This window comes from Lepisosteus platostomus, chromosome 10, assembly GCF_059453375.1.
Source record: "Lepisosteus platostomus isolate fLepPlt1 chromosome 10, fLepPlt1.hap1, whole genome shotgun sequence".
Lineage (NCBI taxonomy): Eukaryota > Metazoa > Chordata > Actinopteri > Semionotiformes > Lepisosteidae > Lepisosteus > Lepisosteus platostomus.
Genome location: NC_142620.1, coordinates 50,145,979 through 50,166,167, shown reverse-complemented (window position 1 = coordinate 50,166,167; position 20,189 = coordinate 50,145,979). Strand labels below are relative to the sequence as shown.

Sequence of the window (20,189 nt, the reverse complement as noted above, 5' to 3'; positions counted from 1 at the left end):
TAACAGGGGGCTAGAATTCACTCTCTCTCAGATAATGGGTCACACATGAGAAAACTAGGACCACTGCTTGAATTGGGCTGGTACTGTCCAGTACATTCTAACGTCATGATTTTTGCACTTTGTAATGGTTCACAGAACTGAGTAAATTCCACTCGAACTCTCCCAATTCCAATTTCAAGCATGTTCGATTCAAAACACATTTGATAATAATCCACAATACAGAGCACTTTGATATGGCTGTGCTTTTCAATCCTGCATGTTATTACCTTGAGCTGAGTTAATGAAAAATTCTCGAGCTTCAGTTCAGTCCAGGTTATTTGTCATTTGCGCAAGTGCAGTGAAATGCTGATTTGCATGTGTGCTCCAATACAAAGATAATAAGGAAACACCAAACAGCAAAGGCAACAACAACAGGTTAAGTAACATACATCTTAAATGCAAGTCAGCACAAGTAGTGTGCAAAAAAATATACAGTACTATCAGTGTGAGTCAGTAGTAGAATACAATAAAAATGGAGGTACCTGTCTTTATGCTCCTACAACGCTTACCACAAGGAAGGGGAGAGAAGTGAGAAGCCAGGATTGTTTCCCATCCAGTAATTTTGAAGGTCCCGAAACCAGTTTTTACTGACTTGAGTATGAGATTCAGTTTTTCCCCTATGTCGAAAGATAAATCCAGGATGAAGTGAAACAGTTTTTTGTTTAGTCCCTCGCCATACTCGGAGATTCTCGGTTCTGTTATTTTTACCTCAAGATAAACTAATAGATATTAGATAGGCATGCTTTCAACATTAAGTTATGTTAGACTTTAGGGGAAGTAGGTACTAGCATTTCTCTATTCTGCTTCAGGCACTTCCTAGGAATAACAGTGTGGGTGTCTTTGGAGCTGAGAAAGCCCAGTGGCACAGTAGCATGGTTTACAGAACACTATTTGAGTTCATCCACTTCAGAACCCTGTAATTACATGATTGCCAGTGTTCCAAGCCTTGAGAAAACTGAATTGTGATCAGTAAAGTTTTTCATCTGCTGAATTAAGTAGTTCAGAAATAGTATTTATTTCTGTTGTTGAGCAAATTACTTGCTTTCTTAATTGATCAATAACTTACAGATGTTCAGAAACTCAAAAAAAAAAGGAAATTTGAACTGTAAAACATTCTGGATTGGGGCTGTCCAGAGTTAGATTGGAGACACTGAACATTACAGACTGGAAATGTTTTGTGCCTTATATAACAGAGACCCCTGCAGCCCAGCAAGTCCTATAGCAAGTGAGATCGTGTCTTGCTACCAGAGAGTTTTCCTCTACAATAACAATTCACTCTGTCTAAGAATAAGAGCTTCCTCCCTGAACTTTTGTTCCTTGTGTGTCCTCAGCACACAGACACAGAAGCCGGCCATGGACAGCAAGACTGCAGTCACCCTAGAACAACTGGCAGCAGACGTGATCCCCATTGACACCACCACCAAGAGGTACTGGAGAGCAGAGGGAGAGGGACACTGTGACAGACTGGGGTACAGTGTCACTGTTCAACTACAGTAGGCTCTGAGAATGAATTTGCAATGAGGTACAATAGATGGTAGAAGATGTACAGTGTTTTGATTTTTTATTTTGTAGTCTCCTTTCTACTTCTCTTAGGTTTTTGATTCTCTGGTGACTGTTGTTTTTTATGTTTTACTGGTCTTCATTGTTGAGCAAGAGGGCTATCATCCAAAGGCGCCGTCCTTCAGATGAGACGTAAAACCGAGGTCCTGACTCTCTGTGGTCATTAAAAATCCCAGGGCGTTTCTCGAAAAGAGTAGGGGTGTAACCCTGGCGTCCTGGCCAAATTTCCCATTGGCCCTTACCAATCATGGCCTCCTTATAATCCCCCTCTATGAACTGGCTACATTACTCTGCTCTCCTCCCCACTGAGAGCTGATGTGTAGGGAGTGTTCTGGCGCACTATGGCTGCCGTCGCATCATCCAGGTGGGGCTGCACACTGGTGGTGGTGGTGGTTGAGTCCCCATTACCTGTAAAGCGCTTTGAGTGGAGTGTCCAGAAAAGCGCTATATAAGTGTAAGCTATTATTATTATTATTATTATTATTATTATTATTATTATTATTATCAAGCTGTTCTTACATTTGACCCTCAAATTCACGTACCACGTTGTACCAGGGGGTGGCAGTATATTGACTATACTGTATAATTGGTAGCTCATTGCCTGAAAGTGTTACAGGTCACTTCAGTAATAGATAATTAATTGTAAGGATTTGTAGTGGTGTGTCTGAGGCAGTGTGTCCAACCTCTTTTCAAGACCTGGTTTAAGCTAGCCTAGGTTGAGTGGGCCTTTCACATGCTTCACTTACTGATAGTGGCTGAGATTTTTCCTTCTAAATTTCTTCTCTCTCTCGTAGCTCGTTGGACTCCAAGACTGACCCCTCTGGCACAAGCACAGTCACCAGCACTGTTACGAACACCAGGTACCGAAATTCTCATATTTGGTGGTTTCAGTGATAGTAATACCTGAATAAAATGTGTCATGAACTCTTTCTCTCAGCTTCTCAGACACCAAGACATAAGTACCTGAGATCTGAGCTTTGTTATTTTCAATGATAACAACAGTTGTATTTACTGTGGCACTATCTCTCTCAGCTCCTCAGACACCAAGACAAATCCTTTCAGCACAAACGTAGTCACCCCAGCTGTCACTAAGACCAGGTACAGACTTTCTGTTAAAGCCCCTCTCTGAATGCTTTCAGATTACGCTATGAAACTCTCTCAAAGCCATTAATTCCAAAAACTGTACTGCTGCTATGCTAAATAACCTGTCAGGACAAGACAGACACAGTCCCCACTACTGCTCTTAAGTACCTGAGATCTCCGCTGTGTTGTTTTCAATGATAGCGGTAAATGTATTTATTAACTGTGGCATGAACTATCTCTCTCACAGCTCCTCACAGAATGTCCTGTGAAACATTCATAGAGTTATGCTTTTAATATTTAAAACATTGTATTGTCACTCTTGTAAATAACCTGACAAGACAAGATAATCACAGACATCCCACTGTCACTAAGACCCGGTACCTGAGGTCTCAGCTATCGTGGTTTCTATGATAACAATAGCTGTATTTATTAATGTGATATGAACTACGGTATCTCTCTTTTAGCACTTCAGACACCAAGACGATCTCCACCCCCACTGTCACTAAGACCAGGTGTGTATGTTCACATATATGATGTTTTCAATGATAACATTAGCTATGTTTATTAATTCAATTCAATTCAATTCAAGGTGCTTTATTAGCATGATCGATGGGTACAATCAGTGTTGCCAAAGCAAATGAAAGTAATGATTATGAACTGTCTCTCTCTCTCAGCCCCTCGGACACCAAGGCTGTCTCCTCCAGCACAAACACAGTCACCCCTGCTGTCACCAAGACCAGGTACAAACTCTCTGTTAAAGTTCCTCTCTGATTACTTGGAGATTGTGCTGTGACATGTTCTCAGAGTTATGCTGTTCTATTCAAAACACTGTACTATACTGTAACCTGTCAGATCAGGAAGCAATACACAGTGATCCCCACTGTCACTAAGACCAGGTGTGTGGGTTTCTCAATTATTATGTTTTCAATGATAACTATAACTGTATATATTAACTGTGGCATGAACTATCTCTCTCTCTCAGCTCCTCAGACACCAAGACAGACCTCTCTGGCACAAACACTGTCACCCCCACTGTCACTAAGACCAGGTGTGTGGGTTTCTCATTTATTATGTTTTCAATGTTAACAATAGCTGTATAAACAGTATTAACTATGGCATGAACTCTCTCTCTCAGCTCCTCAGACACCAAGACAGACCTTACTGGCACAAAGATAGTTCCCCCCACTGTCACCAAGACCAGGTGTGTGGGTTTCTCATTTGTGATGTTTTCAATGATAACAATAGCTGTATATATTAACTGTGGCATGAACTATCTCTCTCTCTCAGCTCCTCAGACACCAAGACAGACCTCTCTGGCACAAACACTGTCACCCCCACTGTCACCAAGACCAGGTACAGACTTTCTGTTAAAGCTTCTCTCTCATAACTTTGAGATTACACTGTGAAACTCTCTCACAGGCAAGGCTTTTCATTCAGAACAGTGTACTGTACTGTCACCTTGTTAAAAATAAGCAAAAAAACTCAGATAGTTTCACTGAAAAAATGTATTTATTAACTATCACTAACACTAGATGTTAGATGCCTGAGTTCTCATATATAGTGTTTTCAGTGATAACAGTACCTATATTTAATGTGTGATGAACTCTGTCTCACAGCTCCTCAGACACCAAGACTGTCTCCAGCACAAGCACAGTCACCCCCACTGTCACCAAGACCAGGTACAGACTTTCTGTTAAAGATTCTCTGAGACTTTGAGATTACTCTGTGAATCTCTTTCAAAGCCATGAATTAAAAAAAAAACTCTACTATCACAGTGCTAAATAACCTGTCAAGGAAAGACAGACACAGTCACCACTACTGCTAATAAGTACCTGAGGTCTCAGCTGTGTTGTTTTCAATGTTAACAATAGCTGTATAAACAGTATTAACTATGGCATGAACTCTCTCTCTCAGCTCCTCAGACACCAAGACAGACCTCTCTGGCACAAAGACAGTCCCCCCCACTGTCACCAAGACCAGGTACAGACTTTCTGTTAAAGCTTCTCTAAGACTTTGAGATTACTCTGTGAAACTCTCAAGGTCACGGCATAGGTTCAAAATACTGTACGAAATACCCTTTCAAAACAGGACAAACTTAGTCACTCCACTGTAAGTGACTGAGTACCTAATTGTAATGTCTTCAATGATAACAGTAGCTGTGTTTATTAACTGTTATGAACTGTCTCTCTCAGCTCCTCAGACACCAAGGCTGTCTCCTCCAGCACAAACACCGTCACCCCTGCTGTCACCAAGACCAGGTACAAACTTTCTGTTAAAGTTCCTCTCTGCATACTTTGAGATTATGCTGTGAAGTGTTCTCACAGTTATACTTTTATATTCAAAGCACTATACTGTCACTATCTTAAATAACCTGTCAGATCAGGAAACTACACAGTCATCACCACTGTCACTAAGACCAGGTACCTGAGGTCTCAGCTGTGTTGTTTTCAATCATAACAATAGCTGTACATATTAACTATGGAATGAACTGTCTCTCTCTCAGCTCCTCAGACACCAAGACTGTCTCCTCCAGCACAAGCACAGTCACCCCCGCTGTCACCAAGACCAGGTATGTGCGTTTCTCCTATATGATGTTTTCAATGATAAAAATAACTGTACATATTAACTGTGGCATGAACTATCTCTCTCTCTCAGCTCCTCAGACACTAAGACAGACCTGTCTGGCACAAACACTGTCACCCCCACTGTCACCAAGACCAGGTACAGACTTTCTGTTAAAGCTTCTCTCTCATTACTTTGAGATTACACTGTGAAACTCTCTCACAGGCAAGGCTTTTCATTCAGAACAGTGTACTGTACTGTCACCTTGTTAAAAATAAGCAAAAAGACTGTGATGGTTTCATTGAAATGTGTATTTGTTAACTGTCATTTATACTAGATACCTGAGTTCTCATATATAGTGTTTACAGTGATAACAGTACCTGTATTTAATGTGTGATGAACTCTGTCTCACAGCTCCTCAGACACCAAGACTGTCTCCAGCACAAGCACAGTCACCCCCACTGTCACCAAGACCAGGTACAGACTTTCTGTTAAAGCTTCTCTGAGACTTTGAGATTACTCTGTGAAACTCTCACAAAGGCATAAATTCAAAACACTGTATTGTCACTATGCTAATAACCTGTCAAGACAAGACAGACACAGTCACCACTACTGTCACTAAGAGCAGTTACCTGAGGTCTCTCTTAGCTATGTTGTTTTCAATGTTAACAATAGCTGTATAAACAGTATTAACTATGGCATGAACTCTCTCTCTCAGTTCCTCAGACACCAAGACTGACCTTTCTGGCACAAAGACAGTTCCCCCCACTGTCACCAAGACCAGGTGTGTGGGTTTCTCATATATGATGTTTTCAATGATGACAATAGCTGTATATATTAACTGTGGCATGAACTATCTCTCTCTCTCAGCTCCTCAGACACTAAGACAGACCTCTCTGGCACAAACACTGTCACCCCCACTGTCACCAAGACCAGGTACAGACTTTCTGTTAAAGCTTCTCTCTCATAACTTTGAGATTACACTGTGAAACTCTCTCACAGGCAAGGCTTTTCATTCTGAACAGTGTACTGTACTGTCACCTTGTTAAAAATAAGCACAAAAACTCAGATTGTTTCACTGAAAAAAATTATTTATTAACTTTCACTAACACTAGATGTTAGATGCCTGAGTTCTCATATATAGTGTTTTCAGTGATAACAGTACCTGTATTAAATGTGTCATGAACTCTGTCTCACAGCTCCTCAGACACCAAGACTGTCTCCAGCACAAGCACAGTCACCCCCACTGTCACCAAGACCAGGTACAGACTTTCTGTTAAAGCTTCTCTGAGACTTTGAGATTACTCTATGAAACTCTCACAAAGGCATAAATTCAAAACACTGTATTGTCACTATGCTAATAACCTGTCAAGACAAGACAGACACAGTCACCACTACTACTAATAAGTACTGAGGTCTCAGCTGTGTTGTTTTCAATGATAACAAAGCTGTATATATTAACTGTGGCATGAACTCTCTCAGCTCCTCAGACACCAAGACAGACCTTTCTGGCACAAACACTGTCACCCCCACTGTCACCAAGACCAGGTACAGACTTTCTGTTAAAGCTTCTCTCTGATTACTTTGAGATTATGCTGTGAAACTCTTCCACAGGCAAGGCTTTTCATTCTGAACAGTGTACTGTACTGTCACCTTGTTAAAAATAAGCAAAAAAACTCAGATGGTTTCACTGAAAAAATGTTTTTTTTTAACTATCACTAACACTAGATGTTAGATGCCTGAGTTCTCATATATAGTGTTTTCAGTGATAACAGTACCTGTATTAAATGTGTCATGAATCTGTCTCACAGCTCCTCAGACACCAAGACTGTCTCCAGTACAAGCACAGTCACCCCCACTGTCACCAAGACCAGGTACAGACTTTCTGTTAAAGCTTCTCTGAGACTTTGAGATTACTCTGTGAAACTCTCACAAAGGCATAAATTCAAAACACTGTATTGTCACTATGCTAATAACCTGTCAAGACAAGACAGACAGTCACCACTACTGCTAATAAGTACTGAGGTCTCAGCAGTGTTGTTTTCAATGATAACAAAGTTGTATTTATTAACTGTGGCATGAACTCTGTCAGCTCCTCAGACACCAAGATAGACCTCTCTGGCACAAACACTGTCACCCCCACTGTCACCAAGACCAGGTACAGACTTTCTGTTAAAGCTTCTCTTTGATTACTTTGAGTTTACACTGTGAAACTCTCAAGGTCACGGCATAGGTTCAAAATACTGTACGAAATAACCTTTCAAAACAGGATAAACTTAGTCACTCCACTGTAAGTGACTGAGTACCTAATTGTAATGTCTTCAATGATAACAGTAGCTGTGTTTATTAACTGTTATGAACTGTCTCTCTCAGCTCCTCAGACACCAAGGCTGTCTCCTCCAGCACAAACACAGTCACCCCTGCTGTCACCAAGACCAGGTACAAACTTTCTGTTAAAGTTCCTCTCTGAATACTTTGAGATTATGCTGTGAATACTTTTATATTCAGTTATACTTTTATATTCAAAGCACTATACTGTCACTATCTTAAATAACCTGTCAGATCAGGAAACTACACAGTCATCACCACTGTCACTAAGACCAGGTACCTGAGGTCTCAGCTGTGTTGTTTTCAATCATAACAATAGCTGTACATATTAACTATGGAATGAACTGTCTCTCTCTCAGCTCCTCAGACACCAAGACTGTCTCCTCCAGCACAAGCACAGTCACCCCCGCTGTCACCAAGACCAGGTATGTGCGTTTCTCCTATATGATGTTTTCAATGATAAAAATAACTGTACATATTAACTGTGGCATGAACTATCTCTCTCTCTCAGCTCCTCAGACACCAAGACAGACCTCTCTGGCATAAACACTGTCACCCCCACTGTCACCAAGACCAGGTACAGACTTTCTGTTAAAGCTTCTCTCTCATTATTTTGAGATTACACTGTGAAACTCTCTCATAGGCAAGGCTTTTCATTCAGAACAGTGTACTGTACTGTCACCTTGTTAAAAATAAGCAAAAAAACTGTGATGGTTTCACTGAAATGTGTATTTCTTAATAACCATTTATACTAGATACCTGAGTTCTCATATATAGTGTTTACAGTGATAACAGTACCTGTATTAAATGTGTCATGAACTCTGTCTCACAGCTCCTCAGACACCAAGACTGTCTCCTCCAGCACAAGCACAGTCACCCCCACTGTCACCAAGACCAGGTACAGACTTTCTGTTAAAGCTTCTCTGAGACTTTGAGATTACTCTGTGAAACTCTCACAAAGGCATAAATTCAAAACACTGTATTGTCACTATGCTTAAAACCTGTCTAGACAAGACAGACACAGTCACCACTACAAGACAGACACAGTCACCACTACTGTCACTAAGAGCAGTTACCTGAGGTCTCTCTTAGCTATGTTGTTTTCAATGTTAACAATAGCTGTATAAACAGTATTAACTATGGCATGAACTCTCTCTCTCAGTTCCTCAGACACCAAGACAGACCTTACTGGCACAAAGACAGTTCCCCCCACTGTCACCAAGACCAGGTGTATGGGTTTCTCATATATGATGTTTTCAATGATAACAATAGCTGTATATATTAACTGTGGCATGAACTATCTCTCTCTCTCAGCTCCTCAGACTCCAAGACAGACCTCTCTGGCACAAACACTGTCACCCCCAATGTCACCAAGACCATGTACAGACTTTCTGTTAAAGCTTCTCTCTCATAACTTTGAGATTACACTGTGAAACTCTCTCACAGGCAAGGCTTTTCATTCTGAACAGTGTACTGTACTGTTACCTTGTTAAAAATAAGCAAAAAAGTACCTGTATTAAATGTGTCATGAACTCTGTCTCACAGCTCCTCAGACACCAAGACTGTCTCCAGCACAAGCACAGTCACCCCCACTGTCACCAAGACCAGGTACCGACTTTCTGTTAAAGCTTCTCTGAGACTTTGAGATTACTCTGTGAAAATCTCACAAAGGAATAAATTCAAAACATTGTATTGTCACTATGCTAATAACCTGTCAAGACAAGACAGACACAGTCACCACTACTGCTAATAAGTACTGCGGTCTTAGCTGTTTTGTTTTGAATGATAACAATAGTTGTATTTATTAAATGTGTTATGAATTATCTCTCTCTCAGCTCCTCAGACACCAAGACAAATCCTTTTAGCAACAATACAGTTACCCCCTCTGTCACTAAGACCAGGTACAGACTTTCTGTTAAAGCTTCTGATTACTTTGAGTTTACACTGTGAAATACTCAAAATCACAGCATAGGTTCAAAATACCGTACTAACTAACCTTTTGGGACAAACTCAGTCACTCCATTGTCACTAATATCAGGTACTTGAGGTCTCAGCTGTGGTGTTTCAATTATAACAATAGCTGTATATATTAACTATGTTATTTTTCTCTGTCAGCTCCTCAGACACCAAGACAAATCCCTTCAGCACAACCACGACACCAAGCACGGTCACTAAGACCAGGTACAGACTTACTACATGCATGTTTCTGTTTCTTTTCATTTAGTTTACTGGCATCCCCAATGTTTAATTACTGCTAAAGCCATGTTGTGCTGGCATTAATATAATTAAATCATGTGATAAGGGAAGTTTTTACAGTGGGTTTACACAATATGGATAGAATCTAAAGAAACCTTTTCTTTTCTTTTTACAAATGAATTTCCATGTTTTTGAGGACAGCTGTGGGTATGTCTGTGGTGCTGTTAGAACAGGACAGAAACTGTAGGCTATGACATACAAACAACCAAACAAAACTACCGCCTGCTTTCTGACTCACTTCATTCAAAGGGCAGTCCTTTCAACCTACTAACTGTACTGGGGTCAGCACATCCAGGAGCCTGGCCATTGTGGGTCTCTCTCTTACCATATGTTGACTGACCACATTCTGAACTCTTCCTCTCCCTCTGCCCCTCCTGTCTCTCTCTTGTAGCTCTGCAGACCCTGGCACACCCTTGGTAGATGTCTCTCCTCCAAAAGCCGCAGAGAAAAGGTAACATACCCCTGGTCCTTTGTTTATCTCCTCTAGCACAAAGATACAGACTCTCGTTATGGACAAGACAGGGGATCCTCTGGATAAACTGGCCGACAGTGTAATCCCAGTAAACTCCAAATCCGACAGGTATTGCAGAGAGGAAAGGAGGGAAAGCGAAGGAGTGAGAGAGTGAGAGAGTGCATGTCAGGACTCACCCCAGTATAATATAAACTCACCCCAGTGTACCTCCACAGCTTGAGTACACCGAACTGTCCTTCTCTCTCTCTGTAACTACATCTGTCTCAACTTACGAGAGTTTTATTGGCATGACTGGTGAATTAAAGTCCTGCCAAGGTGATAACATACAGCAAGACATTTTCAAACATTTGCAATAATAGAATTGTCTTAGTTGTAGTAGTACTAGACACAGATGTCAGCACGTTTTTCATCCTTACAAAAGAGAAGCTGACATAGGCGCTGAACTGCCTGATGTACTCATCTTCGTTCACCTCTCTCCCCATCTCTCTGTCTCTCAGCTCCTCAGACACCAAGACTGACCCCTTCAGCTGCTTCAGCACAGCCAAGACCAGGTAGAGAGGCCCTGCAGTAAATTGCCTCATGAACTTCATTCAGATTCATCTCTCCCTAATATAAACCTGCTGGCTCACTTTCACAGACACCACGACAGCAGAGGCTGATCTGTACCGCCTCCCTCCCAGCACCCTGGCGCCTGAGCTCTGAACTCTCTCTTTCTTTCTCTCGCTCTCTCCCTCTCAGCCCCTCGGGAGCCCTCGACTCCTTCGATCCCTTCCCAGTGCAGCCTGCGTCCGGCCCCTCGGCCAGGAAGAGGTACCGCCCCAGACGAGGTCGTGGGAATCCGAACGGGCCACAGGAACAGGATCACAGACACTAACACGCTTCTTTCACTGTTGCTCTCAGCTCCTCGGACTCCCTGGCAGAGCTGGACCCCTTCAGCCCCCAGACCGTGACCCCCGCCATCAGCAAAAACAGGTACAGAGTCCTCTGAAGTACTTCAAACTGCCACAGGGTGGCGGTGCACAGTAAACATCAGTACCAAACAATTTATACTGTATGTATACATCTGTGAATGTATATTAAGTATTTTCCATGTATGCTATAAAGCTGTATATTATTCTGATTTACATAGTATTTCTTTACCTTTCATTTTCTGCCCCCTAACTCGTACTGTGCCTGTTGTCTTCCATGTGTCTGAAAAAGCCACTGTTTCCTGATTGTTATTGAATTGGCGGAGATGTAATTCATTCAGGGAACTGAATTGAACTTGATTGCCTTCTCTGGCCAATGTGTGGAGCTTCTCGATTGTTCCCTCACTCTCTCTCACTCTGTCAGCTCTGAAGAGCCCCGGTCCCTCTGGGACGAGTGGGAGACCCCAGAAAAGACACAGGATGTCGTCAAGAGCACTATCAGCAGGTGAGACTTCCTAACACACACGCACAGTGGTGATAGAATTACAAAGCTGGTTAAAATCCAAATGTATGATGGTTAACTTACACATGCCCCTTATACTGTACTTCCAACTTTTGTGGGTTTGGGTGATTGTCTGAATGACAGTCCACTGTTAAATTAATCACTGATACCTGAGCTGATTTGTGGATAAAATGAACTCACATGCCTTGCTCAGCAATTAAACAAAGATCAAGAGAATATAGGAGGCGCTTCTTTGCACAAAGAGATGTGGATTTCTGGAGCAACGCAGTTGGCTCTGCTTCCCTGGGAGCTTTGAAGGAGCAGCTGGATACAATCCTCAACTCATGGAAGAATGAGTTGATTGGCCTTCCTGGTGCTGTAGTATTTTTAACGTCTTTCAGGGATGATAGCCAGCCTCTGACCAGACTCTTCTCCCCTCCAGATCCACTGACCCGAAGACAGAGGCTGACCGTCCCTTTGATGTGGATTTCTTTTCTTCTTCCGACACCAAGACCAGGTGTGTCACACATACTGTACATCACTTCACTGTGCACACCTTTAAACACTGAGACTCGGGGCCATTCCAGTCTGCTTCCTCACTGACTCCCAGCCCAGATCTAGCGCTGTCATGTCCGGAACCTGAGAATAGCTCTCCACAGGGCAGATGTGTCCAGCTCTCTGATAAAAACCTTCGAGAGACATATTGTGACCCCCATTTTTTAATCTGTAATCCAAATACTCTACACAGTAGTAGAAGCAGTGTGGAGCAGTGGTCAGGGTTCTGGACTTGTAACTAGAAGGTTGCAGGTTCAAATCCTAGTTGGGACACTACTGCTGTTGCCTTGAGCAAAGTGCTACACCTGCATTGCTTCAGGAAAATGCCAATAGATGTACTGTGGGTGCAGCAGCAGCTGTAATTGTAGCTTGTTTTAGAATGGGGCGTGTTCCTGGAAGAGAGGGGAGGGGCACAGCCGTTATTCACGAGAGTTTCGTACAGAATGTCATGAACTAAGAGGGTGTTCCCTCCATCTCTCCCTTTAACTCAGTCTCTTCTCCATGTTCCCCCTTCCTCCATCCTTCCAGACCCTGTTCCTCTTCCTCTCTAACACTGTCTCATCTCATCAGTGTATATCCCCAACCTGTCAACCTGAGAAAGCAACTTTTAATTTTTTAGTAAAAAAGATAAGATAACACTGTTCTGGAGTCAATCCACAGTCCTTAAAGAATGTCTTACACTGACAGGCTGAAGAAACTGAACCTTTTTAGTTTTGAACAGAGAAGACAACGAGCAGACCTGATCCAAGTATTCAAATCACATGAGTATTGATAAAGTCAACAGAGCTAACATCTTCAGAATCAGCAATCAACCAGGAGCCAAAGGGCACAATTGGAAACTATGTGGAAGGGCATTTAAACTCAAGAACAGAAGGCATGTCTTTACACAAATGGTTGTTGAGTGTGGAACAAGCTGCCCCGACATGCCTGTTGAAGTCAACATCCTGGCTTGTTTCGTGTTATCAGGTTCAATTACAGCTGTGTGACCTCTGTGGTGTTTCTGTATCAACTTGAGCTCTCTCTCTCTCAGCTCTGCAGACACCCAGTCCCCCTGGCACATGTGGGAGACACCAGAAGGGACCCAGACTGTCACCAATGTCACTGAGAACAGGTGAGACACACACACATACACCCTGCCCAGTGCTTTACAAACAGGTATTAAAAACCAGAGAAGCTGAGGCAGGTTTAGATGTTTGGCTTCTAGAAGCTTATGATTCTGAAAATCTTGTGCAGTCTTTCGCTGATAAAGGGGGGTCCCCCATTTACTTCAGTCACTTGTGGGCAGCAGTTGAATTTGCTTAGGGGGTGGTGCAAAGGATCACGTGACTTATTGATTTTGGGAGTCATATGATCTCAGTTCCATTTAACGCAGCAGAAACTCCACAATGCTGAATAAAAGCAGAATCATGCAATGATCCGTGTGCATGGAGCAGAGATAGAAAAATGCTGTGAGTGGCATTTATACAAGATTGGCTATATAGACACTTGTTTCTTGTGTTTGTGCACACAGTGAAGACAGCGAGGCGGATGAGACCCTGGATGAGCTGGCAGATGATGTGATTCCCATCGATACCACTACACGGAGGTACAGGAGATACTGGGAAGGACACAAAAGCATAATCACATTTACAAACAAGAGGAGGCCATTGCACAACAGATCTCTTTAAAAAAATCACTTAAATGTTTTATATTATTTTAAGATTTTAAAGATGTAAAGCTATTTTATCCTGATATATACAGAGGGAGTACACTCTGATTTATCTCTTTAAGACCCCCTCTCTCTCCCTTTCTCTGTGACTGTCTGTCTTAGCCTCAGTACGTACCGATCCTACAGCTTTGCGGATGAGACCCACAAGAAGGAGCCTCTGAGCACCCACAGCAGGTAAACACAACCACGGGACCACATGGAGGGACTCGTTTCAGAGGTGGGGGTCTCATACCCATCTGACTTTGTGGCTCCTGTCTTTCAGAACTGAGGACCCCTCTCAGGAATCCCAGCCAGACATTGTCATCTTCAAGAAAACGTAATTCTCTCCGTCTGGTTCTCCGTCTGTCCAAACTGATCTAATCTACTCTGTCTAGTTGTCTGTCCAATATAATATAATCTCTCTCTCATCTGTTTTCTATCTAATCTGTCTGTCTCTGTGGGTGAGTAGAGCACAAAGTGCAATGTTCTACAGGACACCACTGTCTAATGTAGCAGAAAGCCACTGAACACTGTACAATGCAGGGACACCCAGGGAAGCAGAATTCAGCACAACAGCATTACAGTGTAATGTGATACAGGGCATTACAATGCCATAATTCAGAGTACAGATCATCTGGGATGCAGTAACACACAATGCAGTGGAGATGAGAACCCTGGTGGATTACACTGTCTCTCCCTGTGTCTCAGCTCCTCAGAGGATGACTCTCCCTGGGACAGGTGGATGTCTCCTGTCATTTCTGACAGGGAAACGACCACCAACAGAAGGTACAGCCACACCGGTGGACAGGGGCCTGTAGCAGAGGATGTATTTTACATGACACTTCTATTGTAAAATGACTTTGAAATATTGCCATGCCTTGGAGGGTATATTTAAAATACAGAAATATATTTGAGGTGTACTTTCTTACTTGTATTGCTATGTGTTAAACGAGTTTGCTGAAATTCATCTCATTCTCTTTCTCTCTGCCCCCCCAGCCAGGACACTGAGACCAAGACTCTCACCACTGTCACTGAGATCAGGTGAGACAGATACTGGGGCTCAGACAGGGCCCCAGACACAGAGTGACATAGAGACAGACAGGACAGAGACAGAAAGTATCACACAGTGTCACACAGTTTCAGACAGGTCACAGCCGGGTGGACGGTATCACACAGAGGTGGACAGAGCCCCAGACACAGTGCGTCATAGAGACAGACAGGTCAGAGACAGATGGACAGTATCACACAGTTTCACGGACAGACAGGTCAGAGACAGATGGACAGTATCACACAGTTTCACGGACAGACAGGTCAGAGACAGATGGACAGTATCACGCAGTTTTCACAGACAGATCACAGATGGGTGGACAGTATTACAGTTTCACAGACAGGTCAGAGACAGATACTCACCCAGTTTCACATAGAGACAGACCAGAGGCAGATAGACAGTATCACCCAGTTTTCACAGACAGATCACAGATGGGTGGACAGTATCACAGTTTCACAGACAGGTCAGAGACAGATGGACAGTATCACCCAGTTTCACAGACAGACAGGTCAGAGACCGACAGTCACACTGTCACTGTCAGTCACACAGAGGCAGATAGACAGGTGATATTAGGAGATATCAGCGTTAACAGTATCTGTGTGTCAGAGCACTGAGGAGAGGTGGGGCCACCGCATAGACAACACCTCTATTTGACAGAGTAGGAGAGACTTAGAATCTGGAACGAGTCTCTAGGGAAGCATTCTTCAACTTTCTGGCATTACACGGTCAGAGAGCAGCTACAAAACCTTCGCCTGGACAGGACTTTCTCACGACACTCGTGAGAGGAGGATTGCCTTAACACAACTCCAGCAGCAGCAGTGTGAGAAGACAGCCGGTTTGGGTAGCCAGAGACTGAAAGACGCCAGCCCATTGACAGCCCAGGGCAGCCCGTGAAGCTGGGACAGACCTCTCCCGGGACTGCTGCTGACACTCCGCCGAGCGCTGCTGTGTTTCCACCTCCGAACTGAGCCTGTGTCTTCTCTCCCTCTCCGCACAGAGAGACAGGACCTCGCAGCTCCTCGCAGAGCCTCATGGAGAGCACTGTGCCCCAGAGCAGGTGAGCCTGGAATTCAAAGCATGTCTCCTCCTCACTGACCCACTCGGACACACACACACACTCCCTGCAGGCCAGAGATTTAAAGAGACATACAGCTTGCAGGTTGGAGTCACAGACATAGTGGGGAAATTGAATGAAAGTAGAATCAGTTGGTTGTGTGTTGGGAATGTGTTTGTTGTCTTATACTGAGCAATTTGGGTAAAAATGGTTGAAAAATGCCAGGAGGAAGCACATGCAGGCACAGAGCCGTACTCTCCTTCCAGCCAGAAGCACAACACCGGGCGAGAGATTAATTTACGGCTAGCCGTGTCAGGAGACATGACCCCCCCCCCACTGTAAACTGGGGCTGTTTTAATGTTTTGCTCCACTCCAAACTGAAGGACAGTATGTGCGGCACTTTAAAAAAAGCATTCTGGCTGCTGCATACCATTCTAAACCCTCGCTCGTATAGAGTATTCAGTGCAGTGTGTGGTAGCTAACATGGTTGACGCTTGCAGCCAGCGAATGAATTAAAGGGGACAGCGCTCCGGTGAATACCTTTCTCATTACCGTCAGCACTGCGGGACAGTAACATCCAAACTATTCTCTGTGCTGGGTGCGGGACAGAGAACCACTCCCTGTGGAACAGCGTTCCTACCTTCTGGGTCAGCCAGACTGGTCCAACCTGCCAGGCAGGTGGAGTCTGACTGAGGAGCCTGACCCCATGCTGCTCCTGTGTGTGTATGTGTGGATGTGTTGGTGGAAGGGGCCAGATCGCTGCTCAGTCTGCTCAGTCCAAGTCTGCAGGGCTCTGTGAAATTCAGTGCTGATCTGTTCTGAGAGGCTTTTAAAATAAGTATTGCTACCACTTCTTCCATGTTAATATATTATAGAAAAATGCGGTCATTTAATTAATTGTATTCTGACAATAATTGTCTTTGATTATTGGGGAGATGCTCAATAGTTAGACATAAGCTTTGTTGATTCTTTAATTTAGGGCTGTCCAGTCCTTGTCTCTTCAAAACAGCAGCACCTGAAGAACTGGGAGAAATAGTTCAATTTGTCCAGTGAAGACAGGAGGGAGCTGATGTAGCACATTAAGAGCTGCAGAGAAATTAAAAGCTTCCAGAACCATCACTGGACAGCCTTGACTCAGATATCAAATACATCTCAATAGAGCAGCTTGACGGTTAGTTTGAGGTTTCAGGCTGAAGCTGATCTTCAGGAGGTCATTTAAAAAGACCCAGCAGTATCACCTGCTGTGCAAAGATGGCTGCCTGCACTTCTCTTCATGTGAATGTAACTTTGCTCCTCTCCTCTCTCAGTTTTGACCCGTATTCCAGGACTCTGGAGACCTCCTACACCCGCTCCGATTCCCCGGAGAGTACAGAATCCAAGAAGTGAGTGTTAGGAGAGAGGCGTAGTGCGCATCTCTTCTGTCGGTCCTCAGGAGCCCTGCCTTTCAGTCCCAGCATAGCTCTTGTCGTGGTGATGGTGGTGGTGGATAATTCCAGGACATGTCAATAAAGAAGAAAACAGGGTTTGTCTTGTCTTGTCCGTGTGTAGCCCTCTCTCACGGCCTCTCTCTCTGTCCCGCTCAGGGGTTACGTGTATGTGAAGGAGTATGTCAACACCACAGAGATGTCCAAACTCAACTCTGGAATCGGTGACTACAGAAGGTACCTGTGTTGTGCTTTTATATCATAAAGAGCTGCCTGCCTGATCTGTGTGGGTAGGTTTGATGATGTCTTTAGGTTCTGACACCTTTGTCCATAACACAAGTTCACCTAAATTACCTTGGGATTCTGTGTCACCACAATCTGGGTTGTAACTGTATCTGCATTGTGAACATGGTGACTGGAAAGTTCTTTCAAGAGCACTGAGAATCCCGCCCTGGCTCTTTCACACTATTGTGAAGTCACTGAATTGTGAATGAGTACTGAATGCAACTTGTTATGAATGGGGTGCCCCTCCTTCAGCAAATCCCTCATGCCCTCTCCTTTTCTTCCAGAAGCTTCACTGATGATATCACCCCCAGCTCAGTCAGCTACGCCTACAGCAGCCCGACATCCACCTACCGCAGGTGAGGCTCCTGGCTCCTGTCCTGTAGCTCTTCTCACTTAGGAGGCCAGATCACTGGCAGTAACACTGGTTGCCTGGGGCTCCAGGGAGTTTGAATTGTTGTCTCCACATGGTATTCTGTCTGTACTTTTGGTTTCTGCAGTAACATCTTCTTCTGAGTAAAGTCTATACATTCTGGCCGCTGTGTAACTGCTATAGCCCCACTGTCTGCTTTGGAGCCGAAGAGTTCTTCAGCACTCTTCACGTCTAAAACAATACACATCAAAAGCAAAATAATAAAGAAAAGAAATCGACGTACCTCTGGTTACGAGTTACATAACAATGCCAAATGTTTTAAACGAGTCAGTAGGATCTTTTGTAAAAGCGCAGTTGTACACGTTTAACCGGTGATAAGATCTGCTGGCGCTGGAATGGTGGTGACCAGGAATGTGGAAATCGTTCAGGGTTCGTTTCTGATAAGAGCCGTCTGTGAGGGATTTTGCTTAATGTCAGTGTGGCTGATGGCCTGAGACTCACATGATTTCTGCTTTAGAAATCTGCCACAATGCCCTCCTCCCCAAAACCCTCTTGAATTCATCTTCATTGCTACAATTAGATGTTCTGTTGTACCAAAAGATGCTGAGCAAAGGGTAAAACGTTGTTTAGGCAAAAATACCATCTCAGTGAATTACTCCTTTTGGTTTAGTAATGCTTGTCTAGGTTTGTCAAATTTCTACTGATTGCAGGAGTGAAGGCAGTCTGTCTGTAAGGCTATGCCACCTAGCGTCTTCTTGTAACCTCTGACCTTGCTGCGTGTCTCCCGCAGCGTCACGATGACCCCATGCACGTACTGTGGAGAGCTGGTGGGAGAGGATGCCAAGATCACCGTCGAGCACCTCAATATCTCCTGCCACCCCCGCTGCTTCAAGGTACCACTCCATCTGCCGCATGGTCCCAGCTGGCTGCCTCTGGACACAGCTCCCAGCCTATCAGTACATTCAAAACTGATCCTTAAACCTACGCCTGACCTTCAGGCTAAGCAGAACCCCAAGAGCAGTGATTCTCGACTCTGGTCCTGGAGACACAGTGTGTCTGCTGGCTTCACATTCCAACTGTGCTCTGCATCCATAGTGCTAAATTACTTAATTGATTTACTTGCTTTTTTAGACTTTAATTTTATTTGTTTTTTTGGTCAGTCCTGAGTGTCCAAAATGCCCTGCTTTAAAGGGAATGTTTCTGATAACTTCAGCCACCAAAACCTCTTGCAGCCTCTTCTCATTCAGCTCGCTGTTCCTGACTGAACAGAGACTAGAGAATGACACTTTCAGATACACCCACAGTGGGAGTGACTCTACTGGACCCATCTGAAGCGGGAGTGGCACTGTTCTGGACACACCCACAGTGGGAGTGCCTCTGTTCTGGACACACCCATAGTGGGAGGGGTACCATTGGACCAGCCCACAGTGACCATTTCTTCCTTATGTAGAGGCCCAGTTAGTTATACTTCAGATGACACATCCGAAAGATGGCGGTTCTGAAATTCAGAATCTGGTGCAGAGTTGATACTAATACCAAATCCTATCTGACAATTTATTTTGCAAATATGTCCCTAAAAGAAATCTAAAATGGAGCAAAAAGCAGAAGAGGCAGTGTTTCTGTGCAGCCATGACACTGGTCGCCCAGCGTAGAAGAATGGTAGTACACCTTTTAGTAATACATCCAATTTTAGAGGACAAATAATATAATTTAAAAATGCCATCCTCATAGCTGGTCCTGCCACCCCAAATATAATATGTCCTGGCTGTGCCACTGATGCTTGGTGCATTGCCAGGTGTCTGTCTCTAGCCCTGACCTGTGTTGTGTCGTTGCAGTGTGGAGTCTGCAGCAAGCCGATGGGAGACCTGCTGGGGAGCATGTTTCTGCATGGGGGATTGGTGCACTGCAGCAGCTGCTACGAAAATGTGATCTAGGTACGAGACTCGAGGGTGGGAGGGGTTAGGTGGGGGGGTGAGATGTTTAACAGCACTACGAAGCACTACGAAGAAGAGTGCACACAAACCTGAGCTTCACACAGACACGGGCCCTCGGTCCT

The 20,189-nt window shown here is 44.0% G+C and overlaps 1 protein-coding gene across 50 annotated transcripts in view; it reads left to right on the top strand.

Annotated features, from left to right (window-relative positions):
* Positions 1-20,189, top strand: part of znf185 (zinc finger protein 185 with LIM domain) — a 32,601-nt gene that overhangs the window by 10,804 nt on the left and 1,608 nt on the right. For 7 of the 50 annotated variants that reach the window (XM_088596871.1, XM_088596896.1, XM_088596897.1 and 4 more), the window contains 47 exons: positions 1,371-1,466; positions 2,394-2,459; positions 2,632-2,697; positions 3,147-3,194; positions 3,357-3,422; positions 3,665-3,730; positions 3,818-3,883; positions 3,970-4,035; positions 4,299-4,361; positions 4,597-4,662; positions 4,875-4,940; positions 5,186-5,251; positions 5,338-5,403; positions 5,659-5,721; positions 5,963-6,028; positions 6,115-6,180; positions 6,444-6,506; positions 6,727-6,792; positions 7,056-7,118; positions 7,337-7,402; positions 7,618-7,683; positions 7,932-7,997; positions 8,084-8,149; positions 8,405-8,470; positions 8,735-8,800; positions 8,887-8,952; positions 9,118-9,180; positions 9,408-9,473; positions 9,688-9,753; positions 10,220-10,279; positions 10,798-10,851; positions 11,039-11,110; positions 11,201-11,272; positions 11,633-11,713; positions 12,153-12,227; positions 13,296-13,376; positions 13,776-13,850; positions 14,076-14,147; positions 14,236-14,289; positions 14,661-14,738; positions 14,949-14,993; positions 15,998-16,057; positions 17,362-17,436; positions 17,638-17,715; positions 18,048-18,119; positions 18,924-19,026; positions 19,969-20,067. In XM_088596871.1, the coding sequence (XP_088452997.1) occupies positions 1,371-1,466; positions 2,394-2,459; positions 2,632-2,697; positions 3,147-3,194; positions 3,357-3,422; positions 3,665-3,730; positions 3,818-3,883; positions 3,970-4,035; positions 4,299-4,361; positions 4,597-4,662; positions 4,875-4,940; positions 5,186-5,251; positions 5,338-5,403; positions 5,659-5,721; positions 5,963-6,028; positions 6,115-6,180; positions 6,444-6,506; positions 6,727-6,792; positions 7,056-7,118; positions 7,337-7,402; positions 7,618-7,683; positions 7,932-7,997; positions 8,084-8,149; positions 8,405-8,470; positions 8,735-8,800; positions 8,887-8,952; positions 9,118-9,180; positions 9,408-9,473; positions 9,688-9,753; positions 10,220-10,279; positions 10,798-10,851; positions 11,039-11,110; positions 11,201-11,272; positions 11,633-11,713; positions 12,153-12,227; positions 13,296-13,376; positions 13,776-13,850; positions 14,076-14,147; positions 14,236-14,289; positions 14,661-14,738; positions 14,949-14,993; positions 15,998-16,057; positions 17,362-17,436; positions 17,638-17,715; positions 18,048-18,119; positions 18,924-19,026; positions 19,969-20,067 (3,217 nt within the window). The remainder of the gene's footprint in view (positions 1-1,370; positions 1,467-2,393; positions 2,460-2,631; positions 2,698-3,146; positions 3,195-3,356; positions 3,423-3,664; positions 3,731-3,817; positions 3,884-3,969; positions 4,036-4,298; positions 4,362-4,596; positions 4,663-4,874; positions 4,941-5,185; positions 5,252-5,337; positions 5,404-5,658; positions 5,722-5,962; positions 6,029-6,114; positions 6,181-6,443; positions 6,507-6,726; positions 6,793-7,055; positions 7,119-7,336; positions 7,403-7,617; positions 7,684-7,931; positions 7,998-8,083; positions 8,150-8,404; positions 8,471-8,734; positions 8,801-8,886; positions 8,953-9,117; positions 9,181-9,407; positions 9,474-9,687; positions 9,754-10,219; positions 10,280-10,797; positions 10,852-11,038; positions 11,111-11,200; positions 11,273-11,632; positions 11,714-12,152; positions 12,228-13,295; positions 13,377-13,775; positions 13,851-14,075; positions 14,148-14,235; positions 14,290-14,660; positions 14,739-14,948; positions 14,994-15,997; positions 16,058-17,361; positions 17,437-17,637; positions 17,716-18,047; positions 18,120-18,923; positions 19,027-19,968; positions 20,068-20,189) is intronic. The other 43 variants (XM_088596895.1, XM_088596878.1, XM_088596882.1 and 40 more) reach the window with 43 other exon arrangements.